At 40.8% G+C, this 24686-nt stretch overlaps 1 protein-coding gene across 3 annotated transcripts in view; it reads left to right on the forward strand.

The window, feature by feature from the left end:
- The window catches only part of LOC115573947 (leucine-rich repeat and fibronectin type III domain-containing protein 1-like protein), a 186841-nt gene that overhangs the window by 104256 nt on the left and 57899 nt on the right, over positions 1–24686 (forward strand). For all 3 annotated transcript variants that reach the window (XM_030405063.1, XM_030405072.1, XM_030405082.1), the window contains 6 exons: positions 3281–3497; positions 4793–4944; positions 5108–5361; positions 5480–5723; positions 6014–6171; positions 7170–7550. In XM_030405063.1, the coding sequence (XP_030260923.1) occupies positions 3305–3497; positions 4793–4944; positions 5108–5361; positions 5480–5723; positions 6014–6171; positions 7170–7550 (1382 nt within the window). In that variant the 5' untranslated portion in view covers positions 3281–3304. The remainder of the gene's footprint in view (positions 1–3280; positions 3498–4792; positions 4945–5107; positions 5362–5479; positions 5724–6013; positions 6172–7169; positions 7551–24686) is intronic.

Here is a 24686-nt window from a genome sequence, read left to right on the forward strand (position 1 = left end):
TTGAGACCTGCAAGACAGATGATCATGAGAAAAGCAAGGGAGTGCAAAGGAAAGAAAGAGTAAAGGGGGGATGGAAACGAGAATGGCATCCTCGGTATGAAAAATGCTGTATATATAAAGCTTTAAGAGTGGATGGACAGAGAAGAAGAGCTGAGAGGGAAGAAATTTGGAAGCGAAATGACTCGGGTTGAAAGAAAATCCATTAGTTACAGAGAGTAATGGACAGCTTTAAACTAAGTCATGAAAAGTGAAGTAAAGGAGGCCAGGGGAGGAGTGACCAGCAGCTCTGAGAATCTGATTAGAAGACAGACAGAGACATTGCAGGGAAATAACATGTTTGTGTAACATTTGACGTGTTCATATGGGTATAAGAGCAGGGATAATGGAGTGAGCAGAGAGTGAGGAGAGAAAGCACAGAGTACAGGTGAATAATGTGTTGTATGAGGGGGATAGGATGGGGAGCGATGGCGGGGAGGGGGTAATCAAGAGTAATGGGGAGAAATATATTCAGTGACATGGAAAGTGAAATGGAAAGGCTGATATGAGAACATCATAGTCTGTGTGCATGTAAGATATAGCTAATCGTTGTTTCTGCTTTGTGTTTTACATTGTGGGAGGACCGAGAACATGAAGTATCGAATAACAGCATATCTATTTTTAGCAGGCTCATAAGAGATTGCACTTTCATTTGTTTGTATATATTTGGCAGATTCGCTCCACTGGATGATACACAGGGAAATCTAAGATAAAGAGAGAAAAGCGAGTAGCAACGCTGGGTATCTATCCTCTTGTGATGCTGTAGTACATTGTCATCCCTGGATAAGAACTGTTCTGTTGGCAGTCTTGGGAATATCCATGGAGGAGCAAAATAGAGAAGAAGTACTGCACACAGGCCTCCTATTGAAGACCAGTCTGATTAGCTGGGTAGTCCAACTGTGCAGGCTAATATACTGTTGCCCACCGGTACACACACTTATCTCACCATGAGATTTCAGTTGTGTCTGTAGGGCTCAAAAGTGGAGATGGTTCCATAGCTGGCAAGACAAACTATGACAGGTAGCATTTGATCCTCAATGACATGTGTGACACTTACAGCAGATGGCATAAAAACAGCACAAACTGCATTTGTGTAGCCCAGGCAAAGTCGCACTCACATTTTGAAGACACTAAAGAAAAAATACCTTCTTTTAACTAATTCTTAAAAAGACGACAGTTGCTTATATAAGATGGCCAGAGACTCAATTGTAAGTGTCTGTTCTTGTCGTGTAGATTGGGCTTTGCAACAGGCGTTGACTGCATTGCAGAACGAGGAACCATTTAATGGTTTAGTTTAATGGGTTCAACACTGACTTGATTACCTCTTCTTCTGCATTTGTATAAAATGTGCATTACAAAGCATAGGAGAGATTTTAAAATATTCTTCTGGGGCATGGAAGTCACTTGAAAATGCCAGGTTGAATGACATATTGCACTGAGTAAAGATGTTGTATGTTACGTATTGTTGCTTACTTAACCACATAGCTGTACACATGCAAAAGTGGCGCTAGAGAGTATGGTAGTGCATCTTAATTTGAGTATGAAATTTGACAAGCTGGGAGTGAGATGAGATGTGTTTATCAGTGACAATTACAGTTATGCACTCAATGATCACACTTGACATTTTAGATTTTACAACAATCAGTTCAGCAAAAGTATCTATAAGACTAGAATTTTGCAGGCTATCTCAACATAACTTGATATACAATTTATTAGTACGGCTAAATTTAATTAGCTATCTCTAAATATAACAAAAAAATGCTGCCACAATGAAAGTAAAACATCTTTTTAAGTATTAACAGTGAGGCATAAATGGTCTATAATTAGCCATATTTCCACCATCATACACACACGTTTGCTCACCACAAAGAAATTCCATCACAGTCGAGTTTCTCGTTATTCTGTTCTACCGTGTAATGTCCTCACAGATAAAGGTCAACATCTATTGCAATTATAAATGTGATGCTTCAGGTGCTGCTTTTTATGGCAGCTGTTGGAAAGAAGTAGACAGGTGTTGTCAGAAACAGAAGGGATGATCCTGAGGGTGTTCAAGTGTTGTAAACCGGAAGTGCGTTTAACTGTGAGTGTCAGCATGCTCAACACGAGTGTTAATTTGCACTAAATGTACTTAAAAAAAAAGTTTTTTTTGATACCGGATAATAACATACGCAGAGCACAAGTGTGCTTATTTTGCCAGCTCAGTGTATAACTGGGTTTGACAAAGTGCATCACTTTTATATTAGACTTTTTTGATAGAAGACAAACCCGCAGCCTTATGTGAGCTGAATAGGGGGTTATTTGAACTTAGAAGCCTTGATTACAGCTCTACTTTGCTGCCATTATTTTCGGTAATCAGAACAAAAAAATGCAGTGCACCGTTCCCAAAAGGTGAACGCCGTTGCCCTCATGCAATCTTGACACCAACATTACAGTTTACCACTGGACTGAGACTCCACACCTACATTACATCTTGCCAAAATATCAAACAGGTGTGGGCAAGGGAAAATCCCCATTGTCCTCAGGAAAATTGCCAGCTCACCGTGCACCTGCACAACTATAGAGCCGATTATGAGCACACAGTATTGTGTAATTTAGTTCAGCTCCTCAGGAGTGCCATGCTACACTTCTCCTAACTGGATAGTGAAGTTGCAGTACAAATGGAGGTATTTCTAAAGGAACTTTTGTGCTTAATACCACTTTGGCTGTAGAAGGCAGTAAACATGGCTTGCTATATTACAGAGCTTGTAAAACTGTGTATACAAGCACCACAGCTTCACATCAGCTCACATTACTTTTTAATATGTATTTAATGTCTTTGTATCGAGGCTGAAGTCAGACTGTTTTGGAGAATTGCCAGTTGTTGTCCCCTTAACTACAGAGCTTAGTTAAACAAGCTAGGAGTGCTGCTGTTAGCACTCTGGCCAATTTACCATGCTCCCAAAGATGTTTTCTTTTCCCATTCCTCTTTAATGCTTTTTTCTTTTTTTACATTTAATGCTGAATGTATACTTCTAAGTCGCCTGATGTCATGATCTGTGTCACTTGGGACATCAGTGTTGCTCATGTTTTGACACATGCATAAAAATAAGAACCTCTCATTTGTCAAGTCTTCAGAGGCCTTAATGTGTATACTGTATGTTCAGGCAGTTTGTCAGCCTGGTTTGCATGCCAGTCCCCATAACTTGAGTGGCATTACCTTTTTTTTATTGACTCCAATTAATTTCTCATTCCTTCTGTCTTCCAGTTGCCCTGTTCCCAGTGGAGGATAATGGAACGGCTGTGGTTCTCTCTTCTGTTGCTGGCAGCAGCGTGCAGGGGACAGCCGTGTCCGAAACGCTGTATGTGCCAGAGCCTTTCTCCATCACTTGCTATCCTCTGCTCCAAGACAGGCTTGCTCTTTGTTCCTGCTGCCATCGACCGTCGCACCGTGGAGTTACGTCTTCAAGAGAACTTTATTACAGGTAATATACCTGCGAGTCTCTCCTATATTCCATTTTACATTCATCTAAGGACATGTAATACAACATTTTGCACAGTCCAGTCTGTCCATTGTCATCAACCATCGTCTTAAGTGATATCCCTAAGGGGGAAGTTATATTCAGTGCCAACAGGTGTACGCCAAAGTCTGGCTTAGTGCTGATTATTTTGAGCAGCTTTAGCAGTGGTGTTTGGATACTAAACAGTGAAAAAGCAGCATAATCACAGCAAAAGAATAGCTGATGAACTGGGAGGTTAAATATACTACTGAAATTCAAAGGACACGTGCAATGAGTTGAGTGTGAATGTATGAATACGTATATACACATGCTAGCACTGAAAACTATTGTTGCTCAAGTCATAATTCTTTTCTGTTGGTCTCTTTGTGACAATAAGTTCACAGTCTTGGTATTTCTTTTGAACTTGCACACTTTGAAACTTTTTTTTGTTTTGTGGTTCAGTCTAACAAATCTCATTCATAATTCATCTCCTCCTTATGTCAAAGAGTTCTCTCGGATACTTTGAAATGTACTTATTTTTAAGAACTGAGTGTTGTTTTATCCTTTTATTTTAATCTGGATTCCCATTAGCCCCCACCAAGGCAGCCACCTAATCTTCCCCGGCTTCACTTAAAAGAATTTCTCTTCAATACTTCACCAAAACAAAAGACACACAAGCTAAAAGCTTTCACAGGGTCGAGAAAGATACTTTGACGCGCCATTAACAATATCGCACAGCGGTTAACTTCCAAATCAGTTTCAGTCTAGCACTACCCTGGGCAATACATGATTTATTTTGGGGGAACTGGTGTCAACTGAGTCTCTGTTACCAAAACTTAACTTTTACATGAATTAATCAAAGCATACTTAATATCATAAGATTCAAGCTCTGAACACTAGAAGCTAATCAGGCATGGATTGTCTTCTCATGGGAAAGCAATCCAATGGTTCCCTTGTCAAATGGGATCATAGCAGTGTATTCAGCAGGTAAAAGCACACATCATTTCAGTAAATGTACCTTATCCTAGTGCATCACATACTTGTTCTCCTTATCTAACTCAGAAAATGTTTTTATAAAAACTACACATTCTAAATCTGAGTCATCCACTCTTGTAAATACACCTCTTTCTGTGATCACGCAAAGATCTGGGCTTTAAAACCTATTTTGGGCATGTGTGTCTCCTGACTTCTGTTTTTTTCCTTAATACCTATGTTCTATCTGTCCACTTAGGACTTAGTTGATGGAGTCTTTTTATGTGTTTTTTTTGGCTCATTCTCAGCTGTCCGAAAAAAGGACTTTGCAAACATGACCAGCCTGCTACATCTGACCCTGTCCAGAAACACCATCAGTCAGATTCTCCCCTCAGCTTTCAGTGACCTGCGGCGACTGCGAGCACTCCACCTAGACTCTAACAGATTAACTGTGATCAAGGTAAGACTGATGGATGGAAGGTTCAATTGATTAATGACACAATTGAACAACAGAGCTGCAATCATAGAAATACATAGATAACACTGCAGCGGATGGATACAGTATCTTTGTGATGATATTACTGTAATGTTTCTCACAGCATTTTCACTTTTTCACCAACCAGGATGAACATTTCAAAGGCCTGACCAACCTTCGCCACTTGATCCTGGCCAACAACCAGCTGCACTCCATATCTCCTCATGCCTTTGATGACTTCCTGTCAACACTAGAGGATCTCGACCTCAGTTACAACAACCTCGACCAAGTGCCCTGGGACACAATCGGGCGCCTCACCAATGTCAACACCTTAAACATGGATCATAACCTCATAGAAAATGTTCCCCAAGGGGTATTCACCAACCTGCACAAACTTGCAAGGTAAATCGATAGAGAAAGGTCTGAGGGATGTATTGACAGGTTTGAGGATCAACTCTGTGTTTTAATATCTGCATCTCTTTCTTTCTCCCCCTCTAATCCATCCCAAATTTTTTCACAGGCTAGACATGACATCCAACAAGCTGAAGAAAATTCCCCCGGACCCGTTGTTCCTGAGAATCCCAGTTTATGCCAAGTCGAAAGGCTCCCCGCTCTCCTCCCTGGTGTTGAGTTTTGGTGGCAACCCCCTTCACTGTAACTGTGAACTTCTGTGGTTGAGAAGACTGACCAGAGAAGACGACCTTGAGACATGCGCCTCTCCCCCTGACCTCAGTGCCAAGTACTTCTGGACAATACCTGAAGAGGTGACATTTTGAGCTTTTCATTTGTTTTCCCATTTTAGAAGTTATCCCATAACCTGAAACAACAAAAGACCTTTAAAGTTCCCAGTTGTAAAATAGTTGATTGTTGAATCTCAATTTGTCCAAGAGTGACACTTGAGGTTGATGGCTAAGTATTTGACGAGTTGGCTCAACAAGTCTCAACAATCAACTATCTAACAAATTGGACCTTTAATAATTCAAAAATTGGAGAAAAATAATTATGATTTGGAAAAAGATTGTGAAGTATGACCTTATTTGTTTTTGTCCTTTAGGAGTTTATCTGTGACCCACCAGTTCTGACCCGCAAGTCACCTCATACAGTGGCTATGGAGGGCCAGCCCGCCAGCCTGAAGTGCAAAGCGAATGGTGACCCAGAGCCTGAAGTCCACTGGATCAGCCCTGAAGGACGGCTTATATCTAATGGCTCCAGGTACTAAGAGTTTTTGTATAGTCTTATATTCTTGTTAGATCTAAACAACTAAAGGTAAAAGAGTTAATTTAGGGGATGTGACCAGTGTACTTACAGCACCATTCCACTTTTAGTGATGTCAGAAACCTGGCACCCCAGTTGGCAGGTGCAGGAGAGGGGTTTGTTTGAATAGTTAACCCTGTACTCCTCCTATGTGCTAATGTGCAACCAAGTCAAAAAGACAGTGTGTCTGACATAATCTTGTCTTGGCTGTGGTGGTAAGGCATAGGGACTTGTGTGGGCCAACTCTGAATCAGGTTTAGACGGCATTTGTTGAGGTCACACCTTTCTCATAGTTCAATCTGGTAACCTAGAAGGCAAACGGGTCAAATGTCATCAGCTGTAAAATCAGTGAAAATATTTTCAAAGTTAATGACACTTTCTTTTGACACAATTGTTCTGTTTGCATCTTAACTGTTTTGATCAAACAGGCATTAGTGAGTTTTTGGCTAATGTCTATAATTATGGGGATGAAGCCCACAGTCAGTTAGCAACATAACCCCTCAGCCCGGCAGTCATTGCATTGATTCTAGTTAGAGTCTGGATAGATGCTGGTGGTGGGACTTGGCATCAGAATCAGGTGCTGGAGGCAGCAAAGTACAGATGCGACCAAAATGGGTTCATAAGTGGAACACTGATTAGCAACTGGCTCCTGTGTGGGTGACACGTGATTGGATGGATAAATGGGAAAGGAGTGACTTCATAAATTTGAACTGACAAAATAATGGTGGATCATTTCTCAAACCGAGGTTAATGGGTCTTGCTACTTTCTTCATTAAAATGAATGGGTGCTAAATGGCCTGGCCCTGTTTAAGTATGAAGTGATAACCATGCCGATCTAAGTGGCAGTCAGAACTAGTGAGGATTACAATCGGATCCTGTATTCCTCCCAGGAGCCACTGTATATGTTTGTTATAGATTTACTGTACAATCATATTGTATATCCCGATTTGTTCCAGAACGTTGGTTTTCCCTAATGGAAGTCTGGAGATCAATGTAACCTCCCTGAAGGATTCAGGAAACTTCACCTGCATCGCCTCCAATGCAGCAGGTGAATCCACGGGAAGGGTAGAACTAGTCGTCACAGCAATGCCCCATCTGGCAAACAGCACAAGCCGCAGTCGAGATCCGTCCTCTGACCCTGCCCCCTCTGACATCCTGACCTCCTCGAAAGTTGCTCTGCCTAACAATGAAACAAGAGGGGCAGACCGGAGGGTCTCATTGGTGGAACTGACAGGAAACTCTGCCCTCATCAGATGGAGCAGTCAGACTCCAACATCTGGAGTCAGGATGTTCCAGGTCCAGTACAACAGCTCTGGGGATGACGCACTGGTTTACAGGTCAGTCTTTCCACACTGTTGATTTACGATCTGTCTTTCTGTCTGATTTAGATGTAGATGGTGGATTCTGCAAGTCTTTTAAGGCCGTGTGTGTGCACAGTTGTGTGTGAGTTAATCAGGAGACATCAACCTCCGCTATGAGGATGAGAGCAGATGATAGATGATATAAGTGGAGATTAGCCAGTCATCCAGCCGTAAAAGTCTAATCAACTGAAATGATAGAGACATCTGTAGTGGTGCAGAGCCATTGTCGGGTTTGCTGAATGCATGAAGTCGCAGCCAAATGTGACGATTGTAGCTGCTGAGCAGGTTTTAACGCTTGTCTGTCAGTTTGGCTTGGTGCTGAATTGATGTGTTGATGCTGTTTCTACATTGATTCATTGCTTGCATTTATGTTATGGCTCTATAAATGTAACATTGCCCCATGTTTTGTTGGGTTTTACTTGACAAGGACATTTCTTGACTCTTTGTCATTACTTTGCTGGATATAACTGGCGCTGTTTAAACTGCTATAACATTTGGTAGTTTTGCCGGATGGCTGCAAGATGAACAGACTGTGTCTGGTTCTCGTGTTGTCTTTTAGTATCCTTTGTGCTCTGTGCCGACATCACATGCTCACATCACCAATGTCACCGATGCTCTGTGGATAAGTACCTGTGATGTTCTGGGTGGTTTTAATGCCCCTCTGTAGAGCCTTCTTATCCCGGGCCGTGCAAGAACCATGCCAGTTTGTGATGTTTCGAGTCAGGCTGCTTTCTATTGCTACTCCGTAAAAATTGATCAGAATCTGGCTCTGGAAGTTATTATTCCTACATTTCCATGAGATGAAGAGACTTTTCTGTGCTTTTTTTTAGCCATGGTGGTGATGTGTTTGATGGTTCAATGGAACCTTCAATGGAGTACAAAGGAATGTCTAAATTGTCTAAATTGATAACTCCCTGGAACAAACAGTCTGCCACTGTACATACGGCATGCTGTCATCTTAAGTGTAAATAAAATTGGAATGAACACACATAGAATTTCAATGGATAAGAAGATCAGTTTGAGGTGTTAAGGTAATTCTTCTCAAATAATGTTATCATTGTAATGAGCCTCATTGTATGCATGGCATTTGAATAGGTATAAAGGTCATTTTGTGGTAAATCACAAACTACAGTCAGGGCATGTTGACCTGTGCATGAGACTGCAAAATCACTGGCAACATTATTAACTTAATCCCTGGGAAAACCTGGTTGAACCCTGTTTATTTTCACAAGTTTTCATATGTTGTGGAGTTGCTATGGAAACAGGTTAGGAAAACCTCGATCCTGTTATGAGTGACAGGCGGCTTTAATACTATCACAGACAAGCACTGCGGACTGTTTATTTATTTCATTATTTCAGAGGTGCAAATGAAATGGCCAAATATATCACTCTGTCTTCTGTGATTACAGGAGTAAATCACAAATGTTGTCAAATCAAAAATGCCCGGAAGAGTGTTCTGATAACCAATTTCGTTCCTCTTGGCCTTTTTTTGCTCTTGATCCACAGCTGAAATTGTCCTTTGGGGAGAATTAATTCTTGTGATGGAGTATGTCAAATCCATCCATGTTGACAGGCGAATCAGACAGTTCCTCTTAATTTGTGAGAAGTCGGCACTTGTGAGATATGGAAATGGCGGTCTCTACTGAAAAGTGATTATGATGTTATTTCGGAGCCACAGAGGGCACTTATTTATTCAGACATGTTAGACTAACTGTGGGAGACAGGCAGCTTCTTACAATTCTGAGCATGGAAGCCGTTCTCATGCACCTGCCCGACCAAGGTTGGAAGCAGTTAGAGGGCTCAGTGTCTCGGCAGGTACAAAATACACTTCACACCGGTCAGGCATAGGTGTGTGCAGATTTGTATTTTGCAAAGTAGTGTCTGGTGGTTCACAATACTAATTAAACTGCAGAAAGCTGGAATATGTGCAAAGCTATTTGACCATGTGGAGCATGAAATCAGATGTCAGTTGTCTTCTTTGTTAAAACGAGGTGAGTTGGTTTGCTTTCACTTTAAACAGACAAACCAGATGCTTTGCTTCATATTCATTTGCAACATGAACAGAATCACATCAGCTCTTTAGTACTGTTTACCGTTCCAAAGGGAACATATTCATGTCATTATTGGGTCTAATCTTACTTAATCACATAAGATCGCGGCTCAATCCTGACTGAGATACCATACATGAAATCCATGGCATCGAGAGATCCATTAGAAGGGATCATCATGTGCCGGCTCTGTGCTGAGTAAAAAGAAAACAAAAAAAACAGCCAGTGTGTCTGTGTGCATGTGTGTACAGTTCCTCCCTTCTGTCTCTCTTTGGTCAATATCCATTAGGAGGGGTGAGGCACAATGCCATGAAGAGCGGAGAGGTGGGGGGAGGAGAAGGGAAGGGAGGTGCTGAAGAGAGGAGATATAGAAAGAGAGAAAACAGTATATTAAAGCCGCAATGAGCTTTAGAAATGTATTTCACACTGTATTGGCTGTTTCTGTTTGTTTATTGCTGTTATTTGTTTTGTCAAGCAGCATATGTCTGAAACTGATCCAAGTCCCACTCATTGAGGCTTCATCAGTGCTGCTGAATAGAACTGATAGAAGAAAAACAAAGTGCGTTCCTTCCCTGTAATGAATATATGGCAATGTTGCTTTGCCACACAAGCACTGCTGAGCACCAACATTTTTGTTGTAGTGGTTGCCGTTCCAGTTTTTTGCTGGCTTTTTACTTTGGACCCTTTTTTTTTAATCTTTGTGACATGATATTTTAATCTCATCAGAAAACATTTGAATTCATTCTCTGGTCATTCAGGTAAATATAAGGCATTGAATTCTATTTTTACCGCATAATAGCTGCTACATTTTTTTTCCCCCACTGAGTAAATTACACCAGCCAGAGCATCCAGATCCCAGCCTCTTCTGATCCATACACTGCCCTTGGTGTCCTTTTTATTTAACTTCTATTTAAGTAGGCTGCTCAATTTAGAAGCATTTCCGCTTTAGAAAGACAACCAATACTCCAGAGATTTTCTGAGGAGTGCGGAGCAGAGAGAGGCCTCTCTGACGCAGTCACAAAACCCCCTGACTACTTACGATCAATGCCATTACAGCTCCAAGTATGTGTGTGAGTGTGTGCACGCATGCATTCGTGTGTATGTACTTTGAAAAGCTTGGGTCGGCAGTGAATTAGTTAACTCTGTGTCTGAGACATGCTCTTCAAACCCCCTGACTAATATAATCAATGTCTATTCAAGGGTGTGCTGGTGTGCACATGTGCGTGTGCCATGAGTGTTTATGTGTGTGTGTGTGTGTGTGTGTGTGTGTGTGTGTGTGTGTGTGTGTGCACAGTGGACCAGCTGGCAGTTGTGTATTAGCCAAAAACCCAATGTCAGTTTCACTGCCATCAATGGTAACAGACCTCAGCAGGAGGCTTTTCTAAGTGTCTCTGGTGACAGTGTTATTGTATGTGTGTGTGTGCGTGCATGAGAGAGAGACAGAGAGAGAGACTTCACAGTGACCCTCATGCCTCTTTTCTACCTCAAACACAACAACTAAAGGTGCAGCATAGTTGTTAACAAGAAAGTACATTTAAAAAAAGAAGTATTTTAAATGCTTTGTTCATTCATTTTTGCCCTTATAAAATGATGATATTAAACAGATAACGGGAAACAAGGCAGAGAGAGAGAGAGAGAGAGAGAAATAATGTCCGAGGCTTGATTAGAACCATGGGTTGTTGGCCTTGGTTAAATACAGAAACAGTTAAAAGTGATTTCAACACACAGTATTTAACAATATATAACTTTGCTTCCTTACCTGACCTCAGCAGAAGTGCTCTTACCACACATGAGCAGGATGTGAATCAGTCAAAGCTCTGCATTTTGTTCTGAACACCCACCATCCTCTCTGGACAACTTCACACAACTTGTGGGGCGATGCATAAATGTAGCATTACCTCCACTGAGGAAATATTGGCAGGGAACATAATGCACATAGCTCAAAAAAGGTAAATGGAAAAACAAAGCAACAGTATAGAAATATAATTTCACCAGCTTTGAGTTTTGTCCACTGGACTGTGTTTCAGAAACACTGACATCGTGATATAAGAACCAGACAGTTGATGTCATAATCTCTGTCCACTTCTTTGTCTCTCTTTTAATATAGTTTGATATATAGGTTCTTTTTAATGGTCCATGACAGACTCAACCATCAGACAGTGGAAAGTGATAAAGCCTCTGGAAAGAAGAGTGCACTGGATCGTTTGACTCAACATTTTACTGCCTGTATAATTTAGATAAATTTACACAGACAAATTTCTCCTCAACTTGATGCCTTATCATTAAACTTCCTTTTAATCTTTTTTTTCTACATCACTTCCCAGCCTTGATTATGTCGCTATTTCAGCTGTCTGCTGTCATGTATTTTTCTCACTAATCACCCTTTGCATTTTCCTCTTTCATGTGCGATCAATGGTGTGTTCTTTGTCTTTAAGATGTGTCACTGTTATTTAGTTTGTGTGGTTTTATAATGAACAGGCCATTTCATGGAGAGGCATTGCCTGTGTTCTTTATTCTAACTGTTCTGACAGCTTTATAGGTGGAACTTAATAATTACCTGATTGCAATGGATTTTTTATTTTTTTATTTTCCTGTAAAGCTACACTCGTGATTATATAAGGGATAGCTCACAGACTGGGAGCCAAGAGCAGCTGACAAATGCAAAGACCAATATATTTCACCCGTGTTTTGCCTTCCATGTGAAGCAGTCAGCGAGAGGCTGTTCCTCCATGATGTTTAATTCATTACAGTAGGTTGCTTGTTGCTGTTTTGTCATTTAAAATGTTGAATTATGCTGCCGGCTGAACGTTTGGGACAAGGAACAGTTCTATATCAAACATACCATTACGATACAATACAATATACCTTAATGTCCCTTTAGAAAGATTGACTCAGAATTAAACGTTGCACATATAGCTGCCTCCATACTAGAAATAATAAAAAACAAAAACAAACAACATATAGACAAGCAGCACATACTGTTGCAAATACACATGAGATTACATGAGGACTAGGATGGCACTGAATAGAGTGCATACCTCCACCGACAGTCCCCTTAAATTCAGGCAAGCCTAATTCAATACCAAATAAAACATGTATACCAGCCATCTAAATACAGTTATTTTTTTCATGAATAAGATCCATGAATTAGTGTTATAGAAAGTGTGAAGAAAATGGACCCTGCACCTAAAGTTAATGGGGTCTTTTCTAGCCCGGAATTTGTTCAGCAGTTGTTGTTTTTTTTGTTTTTTTTGTGAAAACCAACCAACTAATTAACAAACAGACACAGGCAAAAACATAACCTCCATGTCAGAGGTAATTAAACATATCGCACAACCTATGATAAAAACACTACGAAACTGCTACGCAACCGCTGCAGCTTCGAACAGTTTTAAAAAGTTTAATTGAGGTGATTTGGGTTCACCCAGAGGTCAAGAAGGATCAATAGCTTAGATTTCACGACCTGCCCCACCAGGGATAGAACATTATCCGGCCCAGCAAGCCTGGCATTAGCTTGGCTGAACAGGGTAAAGCCCAATCCAGAGCTTCATTTGCCTAAAACTACACTTTTTATTTCGGTATGATTTAAGGCACTGTCAGAAAGATCCGGAGGTGATGTATCGCTGGGTGTTCACTTTTGGATATTATGTGCTCTTTCATTTTTCAATACGTGCAGTACAACTTTTCCCCCTGTCTGCCTATCTTTAACAACATTCATTCTGTCAATTGTTGGAAACTACAGCTACTGAGAGTGATTGAGAGTGTTGTACGCATTACACCAGACAGAATGAAATGAGCACTGCGATATGAGCACATAGACCGAGTCAATCTTTGTCACCAGTCTTGCTATTACCATAAGTACAGCCAGTTACCATGGCGATAACAAAGGTGGCACCTTATGTAGCTTTAGAGAAGTTTTTTTTTTTTTTTTTTTTTTTACTACACTGAGTCAAGCAACTGTGTGAGTAAATGTGTTAATAAACTGACACAGTTTGTAACTAACAACGCACAGTACTCACCATAGGCCAAAAAAATGAAATAGATAGGGAAAAAAAAAAAAAAACAGTTGTTAAAAACCCCAAAATGATGCCATACTGTCTTATTTAAAACCCGCAGAAGCCACAAGATCCAAAACTGATTTGAAAGGATAATATTTACACACACTTAATTTTGACCTTAGCAGCTGCAGTGGAGATTTCTGCTTAAATACGTGTGTAAATAATGTCTTTTCCAAATAATTTGGGATCTTGGAGCTTCAGCAGACGTCAGTTGCACTGGACCGGCTGTATGGAGCCTATTTATGTTTGTTTGTTATTCTTTTATATGCTTTAAAACATCAAGTCCCCATCTACTTCAGTTGTTTAAGAGATTGCTGCAACACGGTTTGCCTTGAAGCCCCAGAAATGTTTTATGTATGAGGAAACAGCCGACATTCCAACTGAATGAGGGCGAGGGGCTGATGACTGGACTTTCAATTTTGAGTGAACTTATCCTTTAAGACTTTTGTGACACTGCTATCCACTGTCTTGTCAAATGCAAACTTTTGTTTTAACTTGCTGAACATGTGTGAGCTCTACCTTTTGGTGTATGGGTGGCCGCTATACCTTCATCTGCAGTGAATGAATTCAGCATGCGGTTTGTGAGCGTTTGTGTATGTACATGTGACTTCGGGGATATCAGAGGTATGCAGAGTCACAATCATAATGCAGACACGACCGCCTAATGGATGCGGTTAAGCCCAGAGTGGTGCAATGTGCGCGGAATCTGATCTGACAGCATTGAGATCTGCCAATCAGAGCAGTGAAAACTTTAGTTGCACAGTGACAGTAGCAGTCATTGCTGCATTTCTACCATTTACAGTAAGTGTACTTTATTTTGCAACTATACTGCAAAAAAAACAAGCAAAAAAAAAATCACATCCACTAAATCACTTGTATTTCAGATTACACATAAACTGCTGGTGCTGCAATGTGTTAATTTGTGCTGAAATAGGTAAAACAATCTTACAATGCAGCTGATTTGGTTTGACTGAACAAAATAAAACAATTAGCAGCATGCTTAATTACTCATAAAGAGCTTTCGGCAGTGTGTTTTGTCTTCAGGTCTACAATAGAAAGCCAACTCCATCCAGCTCCACGCTCTTACAGTTAATTCCGGTGTGGGTTTTAAGGTGCATTTAGAGTACATTAACCTCCTGCCGTCGATACGGAGCACCGTCATACACGCAGGAGTTCACACAAACACTTCCTGTAAATGGATAGCTCTTCAAACTCTACTTTTGAGCTCACACTTTTGATTCTTCTCTACATTTAGACCACTTTGTCTGTCTGGATCAGGTATGAGTGAGTACACCGTTGAGTGTGTGTGGGATTAGGTTTTTTTTTTGTGAGTGTGTGTTTGCGTGATTGTTTTGCGTCTGTGTTTGGTGTGTCCGGCTTGATCCAAAGAATCGTATTCACTTCACATTCTCCCCTCCACGCGAGGGCACAAAGAGGTAACTGTGAATCACTTTCAATCACACAGAAACTCATACACACCCACAAAAAGACACGCCGCGTATAACCGCCGCTGCCTGCATCTTTACCTTTCATGCCTCGTACATGGTTCTGTGGTTCTTTGGATAATGGACTCACAGACACATAAAATATGTGCAGACCAGCAGACTCAGGATTCACTGACTGGAAACATGCATTAACCAGAGGGGTACTTGGAGAGTGCAGAGCTCCACCAGGGTCAATGGCCTTCTATGATATTAGTGATGGGAATTCCAGCTCTTTTAAGAGAGCCGGTTCTTATGGCTCAGCTCACTAAAAAGAGCCGGCTCTTTCGGCTCCCAACTGACTCCTCAGATTTTTTTTGTTGCTTAAATTAATTTATTACCAAAAATACTGAAAAATGATGTGTAAAATGAATTACTAATGTACAAAACATACATTATATCAAATGATTATTATTTATATGGCTTATTATACTCAACATGGAACAGAGTACTACAAAAAATACATTTTAAAGTACATAGCCTTTTGTACAAACTGTGTCATAGAGCTCTGGATTGTAGGTCCAGGTGGATGTGGTGGTGTACTGTAGACACTGTGGACACAGCAGCAGTAACAGTTGCAGTAGACAAACTGGCACCTTCATTAGCAGCAGGTTCACTTGCTTGTCTTTTTACTTTTAGCTGCACTGATCTCTCTCTCTCTCTTTCTCTCTCTCTTTCTGTGTGCTGTGTCTGTAAGCCCCGCCCCTCCTGCTCAGTGTGGACACACAGACAGCACCACACATGTAGTTGACCAATCACGTGGGGCTTGAACAGAAAAAAAAAATTGAGGGAAAAAAAATAAATAAATTGTATGTATTTTGTGTTGCATTTGTTTTATTTAACTCTGGAATCTTTATCGTTACAAATCTTTTCAAATCCAGATGTTATAGTCCAACAATGGCATTTCCATCAGTGCTGGAAACGACGTTTCAAGCAAAAATGGAAATGAATTGTTTGGACCCGCAAGCCAAAAATTCTCATCGATTCTTGGATTTTGAGAATCATGACAACCCTTAGTCACTTTACTAGGGCTAGTTTACCAGTAACAAGTACCTTCTGTATAAAGTTTGAGCAACTATATATGTCAGACACCCCAGAGGGCTACAGGTACCTGTGAATGTTAATTCTGATATGGAGCCATTGTATTTCTACACTTGGCTATGTTTTTTTCCCAAATGAACTTTACTTCCAGCCACTGGATTTTAAGATGTATGGCATGTCAGCATGTATTCCTCAAGGTCTAAATGCACTGCCGCGGTGTTAACCAAAAATAGAAATAGTTCTTGTATCTGCCTGTCATTCAGATACGACCCAAAATTTAATGGGCTGCCTCTTGGTCCATGCTTCACCCTTCGACTAAGGGAAATTCTGGCCAGTAGCTTTCTCCAAATTTCACCTGACAAACAAACAAGCTAGAAACAAACAAGCTACATACAAACAAGCTAGAAACATGGCCTCCTTGGCAGAGGCAGTAACAGATCCATAACAGATAGCTGCTCTTGTGCCTGTCATCAGTTCTTTACTTGAGGATTGTGTGGCGTTACCAGATGCAAATGCCGTGTTTGTACAATATCGTTTGATGCATTTTGAAAGGCGTTGTCTGTCATGCCATTATATGTCCAACTCAATCATCAGATCAGTTTTAGCTCTGATAGGCAGGGCTACCGCCCCCCCCCCCCCCCCCCCAAGCTAGGGAAGAATGGGTTGAAGGATGAGCAATGTTTATTTTCCTGTGGGGTATGATGTTAATAGTAAATTGTCAAGCATCATTTAACTGAAATATGGAGGCTTGTGTATTATGTGTGCATTTGTATTGTGGTGGGTTGGTTTTAATGGTGTCGGGAGGTAAAAGCATCGGAGCAGGTGATGGGAGCATCTGGAGCAGAGCTGGGTGGGCTGAGGTGTGGTGAGCAGGTGGGCGCACATGCTGCGGCTTACATGTACTTTTTAGGACACGTACGGTATATGGAGCACAGAAAAGCTTGTTCATGTGTGATGCGCATCTGTTCATTTTTGAACGTGTTACATGTGCATTATGTAGTGAAGGTCACAGTTCATAGCTCAAAATAAAGTCAGCTACACAGACTTCTATGGAAATAGAGAGTTAAGGAGAGAGAGTTAACACCTAACACATGTCAATACTTACCTTAGATGCTTGGAACTCGTTTGCAGGTCTTCAACAAGGCTTCTGTTTAAAGGCTTCTGGTTGTACATTAGCCAGGATTTGAATATGAAGCTGTAGGAGGAAAGAGGCAACATTTATTGTATGAGTAGAGTACTGTAAAATCATGCGCATAGGCTCACAAAAAAGCAGCTACAGTGTGTTACACACAAGCGAGAGACAACAAAGAATGGAACAGTTGTTTATCATCTCAGAAAATGGCCTCCTCTTGGCATTACTCATGCTAACATTAAGCTTATTTTTAGTTTCAGTGAAGCCAGCTGGTTACCTGGGAACAGGTAAAAGAAGTGACATGTTGCTTCTACTTTAAATTAAATTTCAAGTGTTTTTTTTTTTTTTCCACATTTTATAAGATATTAACACTTACTGCACTCTGTGAACCAACAGAGAGTGAATCACTGTGTTTCACCAGAGCTGATGGCAGCATTTTATCACATTGTTGGTGTATACCGATATCGGAATTGTTTAACCTCGTCATATTCATATTGGCATACGCACCCAAAGCAATGCGTACTGGTGGGCTCTACTTCCAATACCGATGGCGCCAAATTTTTGCTATGTATGATGACATTTATTTTGATTTTTTTAAGTGCTGACCAGAATACCATTATTGTGGCTTTGAAGCTTCAGTCAAACTGCTACAGATATTTGAAACTATGATCATTATCTACGTATGTACTTTCCTATTATCTTTCCTATAACTATGAGTATGCTGTCAGACTGAGACAAGAGGGGAGACATCAGTTAATGTGTATTTCACCCCAGCCTCAGAAGTCTCATCAGTCAACTCGACGAGCGGGCAAGTGTTAATCTGCTGCCGGTGCGCAGGGAGGGTTGCGAGCCCCCCAACAAGCGCCTGTGCTCACGGGGCCACATTTGTGCATGCGCAGCAGAAATTCTCCCTCCCAGGGTTGCTCTTCTGCTCGAGGATACTGCTCCGTGTGCTCATATAACAAGAGGTTTTGAGACTAATTAAGCATCATGGAGGAGTTTTATTTCACGCTCGTTATCAGAGCTATGACGGATGATAAATTTGGCCCCCTCTGCAATACAAGAAGAGTTATGATACTGATTTGGGTGTTGATTACCATAGCAACGGTAGATGCTTTGACGCATTCAGGTCACCCTGAATTTTTCGCTGATTATACGCCTTATTGCCGAATGAATATATTCACAGCTTAAGTTCAGGAGCACCATCTGTCAGTTTTTAAACACCCGCAGTTTAACTGGTAAATCGGCTCTGCTGACAACAGGAGGAAGAAGAAAAAAAAACAAATCACAGAAACCTTCTGTAGTAAATTGAGTGATATGGATAATGAGCTAGTCTTGGTTAGCCCCGTTGTGCACTAAATTACAATTTAATGAGTGAGCCCTGGCCTCATGTGTTTGACCTTGGAATGGGAAGTAATATGTTATATGGCTCATAAAAACACAGGGGCCCATAAACCACTGCTTTGTGCCATAGTGTGTGGCAGCAGCTCGCTGTAATGCGTCTACTCAGTGATAATTTTGAGGAGTTTGATTTTCTGATTTGTCAATTCGAAACAAACAAGCTACATATGACACTCTTCATGTGGACAGGAGATTTTCAGCCTCATCATAGCCTCCCATACCACCAAACAGATGTATCTGCACGTTCATCATATCCACACTCAGACGTTCGTGCACGCTCCTGTGCACATCCCACTGGTGGCAAAGAGCAGTCAGTTTTGCCGTAGGTCATTGTCATTTAATTGAATGATTCACTGGATACGTACTAATGAGCTTAAGGGCCTAATGACAAATGACTGTCCCCGCATGCACACTTCTGCGCGCGCACACACACACACACATACACACGCACACAAACACACACACCCTTGCTTCGCTGGTACCTGCTGTATTTGTGCCAATTAAAGGCAGAACTAATGAGTCAGATCAGAGAGGTTAAGTTCAAAGACACAGAAGACATGCTCTGTTTCATCTCTGCCTCTTCCTCTCTTTCACATCTGCAGACTTTTTCACTCCCTCTCACTTCTTCGTGTAGGCTTCTCCCAGTTCGGCAGGGCTTCTCGTCCCCGGCTCCATATTTTATCATTCTTTTTGCTCCTTCTCCCTTATTTAAAATGTTTTCTTCCCTTCACTCTTTTTAATACACCAAATTTCTCCCTCGCTTTGCTCTATCCCTGTTTTCCGCTGCTTTGTTCAGCTCCCACCATTACCATCCAAGTCCCTTATCTCGCTTTCCTTTCTTCTTCCTGTTTGTACTTTCAGTCTCCCTTTTTCCTTCTTCCGCGATCTCCTCCTTGCTCCACCTCCCTTTTCCTCTCCTTCCTTGGATATTTGCGGAGCTCAGCAGAACGCTGCCGGCTGCACGACCCATAATCCCCTTGTTTGGCATCTTGTTGCTGTTTTCATCATCGTCCTAAATCGATGTTTAATTATCCTGCGACACACACACACCACCCCCCCATCCCACAGTCCCCCTTCTCTCTTCCTCTCCGTCATCCGTCCACTACCCTCTTCCCCTCTCCTGCCTCCACACCCCAGCCTTCAGATCTTCATGGATGGAGGGAAGAGTAATTAAAAAGACACACGGCTACACAGTAAGGGGAAGGGGAAGTGAGGGGAGAGGGAGAAAAGTAGTAAAATGAGAGGAGGCGGCAGAGCAAAGGGAGAGGGGAGAGGCAAGCGGGTGAGACGAGGACTGTGGGGCAGGAGGGGGAGGAGCTGAGAAACATGAGAAGAAGAGGCGAGAGGAGGAGAGTGGATTTGGATGGTAAGTGGGGATCAGAGACGAGAGATGGTGGATGGATTGCATCCTGCAACGCTAAATGAAATATGAGTAAACAGGCACTTAATTAATGATTGAGTTTCCATCATGTGCTTGCAAAGGCTTAACATTTGAGCACGGTTTATCCATGTTTTAAGCCATCTCGTAGCATTGAACTTGCCGACGTGACAGCTGCTGCGAGAGGGGCCGCAACATCAAAACACAGTTCATAAAATCAAACATCAATATTCAAGATAAGGCTTTTCACGTGTCTCATCATTCATTTAGTTGTATTGACTCATTCACATTATCATCTTCAGATCATCTCTAATGACCGCTCAGATCAATAGAAACTCATAACACAGTGTCAGGTCTTAACTTAATACAAGAACAGGCACCAGTTTGCTCACAGCGCTCAGACGGAGAGGCGAGGTGAGGGCTGTGCATGATTGAAGTGAGCAAAGCTATGATGACATTTTAAAACCTCGGCTGTTAACCTACAAAGTGTGCAGCGTTGTTGTGACTGAGAAAACAACTCGATGAAGTATTTAAATCACACATTATGTTTGTCTCTGTCACTTTTTTTGCTTCCTCCTGTGGTTCCAAATATGCACATGCAGGGCAGCTGACATACTATAAATTCTCTTTCTGGTTAGAGTGGGTGTTAAATCCTGTTTGTATAGCCATTTGAGAGGAGCGGGGTGTTTCACTGCCTTTTTTCCAGGGTATCTGCAAGTATTTAACCAAGTCTGCAGCCTAGAGGAAGCACTACCGAGCACTGCATTAGCCTGGAAGCTCGTTGTCTCATAAAGTACTGGTTAAAGGTACTATGTAAGAATTGTACATTTGTCGAATTCAAACAAATAGGGGGCAGCATATCACCAGATTAAGTGCTAACTACTGCTAACTGTAGCTGTTGCTAGCTTGATAGCCCAGTTAGCTGTGCAGTAACCGGTCGTATTAGCCCAGACTGGGAGCCCAGAGCGCAAGCGGAGTGTTGGTGCGGTTTTCTATCAGATTATTCCCTCTAGAGGTACAAAGTGGTGAGGGACTAGCTAACTTCAAAAGATATCTCTGCAACACAACATGGACATAACATCAAAACAGTTATTGTTAGTTGATTGTTGGTATTTTTAAACTAAAATCTGAACATATTGCCCCTTTAAACCAGTTGGGATGGTTAACTGTGGTAACACACTACTGGGAAGTACTGGATAAAAACTGTGATGAAATCATAATGTTTTCAAATCCCATCATACTTTGACTGGTAAAACTTTGAAAAAAACTTCTATATTCTATATACTATATTCTATATGGTATTAAAGACATAATTTAACCTGGTAAATCCTGCTGTTTTGCCCCATGCGTACATACAGCCACCCTTCACTGCTGAAGAGGAATGAATGGACACGATTGAATGGAGGGGAAAAGAATGAGTGAGCAATAAATTGATTTCCGGATGGAAAACTAAATTAAAATCTCACATTTGACAAAAAGAAGCAAACAGGGGAAAAAGCCAGCCTGAGAATATCAAGGGAGATCAATAGTAAAAAAGACAACCCTTACCAATCAGTGGATCCCAATCCAATATATTGAATGTATTTCAATCCAATTTACTTCAGCAGTAAGCCAGGATGAGATTAACGTAGTATTAGGCATTTTCGTCCTTGTCCAACTGCTTTTCAACTGACTTGCTGGTAATGCTTGGGCATATGAAATGTACACTTAGGTAGGCTACACTGCTGCCGGAATCATTATTCCCGTTTGGTTATTTTTCTCCCCCTTAGTTACTGTACATTGATTACTTCTCTCGATCCTTATTGAAGTCCGATCCTGTTATCATTCATCCACTAGGGGTGGGGCTAAGGGTTAAGGGTTATTAGTGGATATGTTTAAGATTAGGGACAGGATCCTGGTAGCCCGTGGCAAACCAATCCAGTGTCATCAAGATTTATTTAAAACCTGAGTCATAGCGTGGAATTTTCTAAAATAAGGCAAAGCAACAGAGAGAACAAGATTGGTTTTGTAAATTCGAAAAACAACCTCCAGGACTGCGCTTTGTCAGTGTGAACTGCACGAGCAATGCACAAGTAGAAACGTGTAACATTTTAAGACTGAAGCAAAACAGAAATGACTGTGTAGCTGTGATAAGTGCAGGTTTTTAATTTACTTCTACATATTTTGAAATAAAAAAGGATTAAAAGTTTTCAGGGTTAAACATCCTACTGTCAAACATTGTCTATTCTGCCCCAAAAAAGACAAGAAAAAAAATCTTAGACTACAGAAAAGAGAAAAACAGATTGAAGTAGTTGAATATCAGAAGACATGAAGACCCATTTGTGAATGTGCGCATACTTAACTAGCCCTATGAAAAATGCATTAAACCAAAATAGTTTTTTTGATCTATGTTCTTTATCAAAACTCCTTCATGTTTTTAGTGGCTTCCATCTTCCATCCATCCAACCTTGAGTCACTCCCTCCCAGTACCTCCTCTTTCTTATAAAGGTTTTCTCCTGCTGAACAAAAGGAATAAAAATATCCTTTAAAAACGATTTTTCTGTAAAAATTCAGTTCTAGTTCAGAATAGAAACATGGGAAGTGTTCTCACACTTTAAAGTGCTTATTTTTTACATGCATGCGATGCATGCATTAAGCACATAAGTACAGTACATGTCACAAAAACATTTCACTGCGTATGAGTATGTGACAAATAAAACCTTTGAATCTTGAATCTTGAATATGAGTGTGGCTGATGCTTGCGTTTGCTATACAACGAGGGCACAACAACATACGAAGCCATAATGAGGAACATGAGAGTTTGCAGGTCATGGGAAACATGATTACAGTGGATGTATTGATATTCAGCTCAGTGGATATGTGGGGATATCGTCGACAGATCCATTCTTTTCCTGTTTGTATATAGACTTGAAACATAAAACCCGCTCGGTCTTTCCTCACTCTTTTCTTCACCATCCCTGTCATTCTCTTTGCTTGATCACTCCATTATTCATACATCCATCCTGTTATTCCCTCTCTCCGCTGTCTTCTTTTATTTCCTCCTGTTCTCTAATCACAGATTCCCTCTATAAATAAACAGACACATGCATCCACACATGTGTGTGAAGTGATCCTGTACTTGGCCATACTTTTCTATTTTTCAAACGGTGCACGTTGTTACGTTGATCTGCAGTATTGGCTCTGAGCAGCATTATGTGTACGGAGAGCCTTTCTCCTTCCTCCCTGCATTTTCTCCATCTTTAAGCCTCTATCCATCTCTGTCAGTTGCTTTTTTTAATCCACTTAACCCCATTAAGGCTGAATTGTTGTATGACGGAACCTCTTAGAGGTTAAGCCGAATTACATGTGTGTACTATAGATTTTGATTGGTATAATTGCTGTGTGAATCTTACCTCACATTATGAGAGCACAATAGAATAAGCACTATAATAACCATTCTGAGCCAGAGATACCGGAAGCTTATTTTGAACTCGCTGCTGATGAATGAGTTTATTTAAGACTCAACAGTAATGCATTATTTGATCTGAATAATTGACATTTATCTTAAAATGCTGAATCTATGGATTTGAAATAGCCATAAAAATGTCTGTGTCAGCCCATTTATAAAATGTTTTACTTCTCATATGGAGTTAGACTATATATCAGCAGTCTCTCTTCTTTCTGCATTTTTCAGCCAGTAGAAAACCCCAAGAGAATGTGCCTAATGCATGTGTATAGAGAGAAGTAGCAATAGAGGCAGAACCAGCGAAACGGCTACTGTATCTTGTGTAGTGAAAAAAAGATCTGTGCAAAATGTATACATATTTAAAATAAGACAGTCTTGAATCATAGATTAGAAAGCTGCATCTTTAGCCATGCTTTCCATCAAAATATAGTGCTTCTTTGTAAAAAAAAAAAGTATGCACATGAATGCGCATTTTCATCTCTGGCTATAATGTGAATATTAGGAGTTAGTTCATTGAGATAAACAGCTGGTTGTTCTAATTTTCCAGTTCCGTTGAAACCAGATTTTGTAATTAAGGAAAAAAAAAAAAAAACAGTGACATACAAAGCAGAAAACACTGTACTGATGTTGTGTCTTAATTTGAGCATTGCTCAACGCAGATCTGGTGTTCTCATTTAGAAATGTACATCTTCTCAGTGTTGCAAAAGCCTGAGAGTTTGTTTCAGTCCCATGCATCATATACATTCTGTCACGATTGTTTAACTACATATGTATCCATCCTAGATTGTCACAATTAGCTTTTGATGACACACCAGCTTTATTTATTTATTCAGGTTTTTTTTGTTGTTGTTGTTGCACAAATACAACATGTGCAGAAAAAGAAACTGGATGGAAGGCATACCTAGCAAGAAGATATCATTTAATGATCTCCATCAACACGCAACCTGATATGAATGTTTTATCGGTATGTCTGAATAATTACTGCACAGTATTACAGAGCCTTAATCAACATCTGCCTAAGACATGGTGGAGATTAAGGTTGCCATAGGCAGTGGATTGTTTCCACCAATAGGAGCCTGTGCACTTAATACACGTGGATGAAGGGGGTTGTTGCTGAGGAGATCCTGC

Source organism: Sparus aurata, chromosome 2, assembly GCF_900880675.1.
Source record: "Sparus aurata chromosome 2, fSpaAur1.1, whole genome shotgun sequence".
In the NCBI taxonomy this organism is placed as follows: Eukaryota; Metazoa; Chordata; class Actinopteri; order Spariformes; family Sparidae; genus Sparus; species Sparus aurata.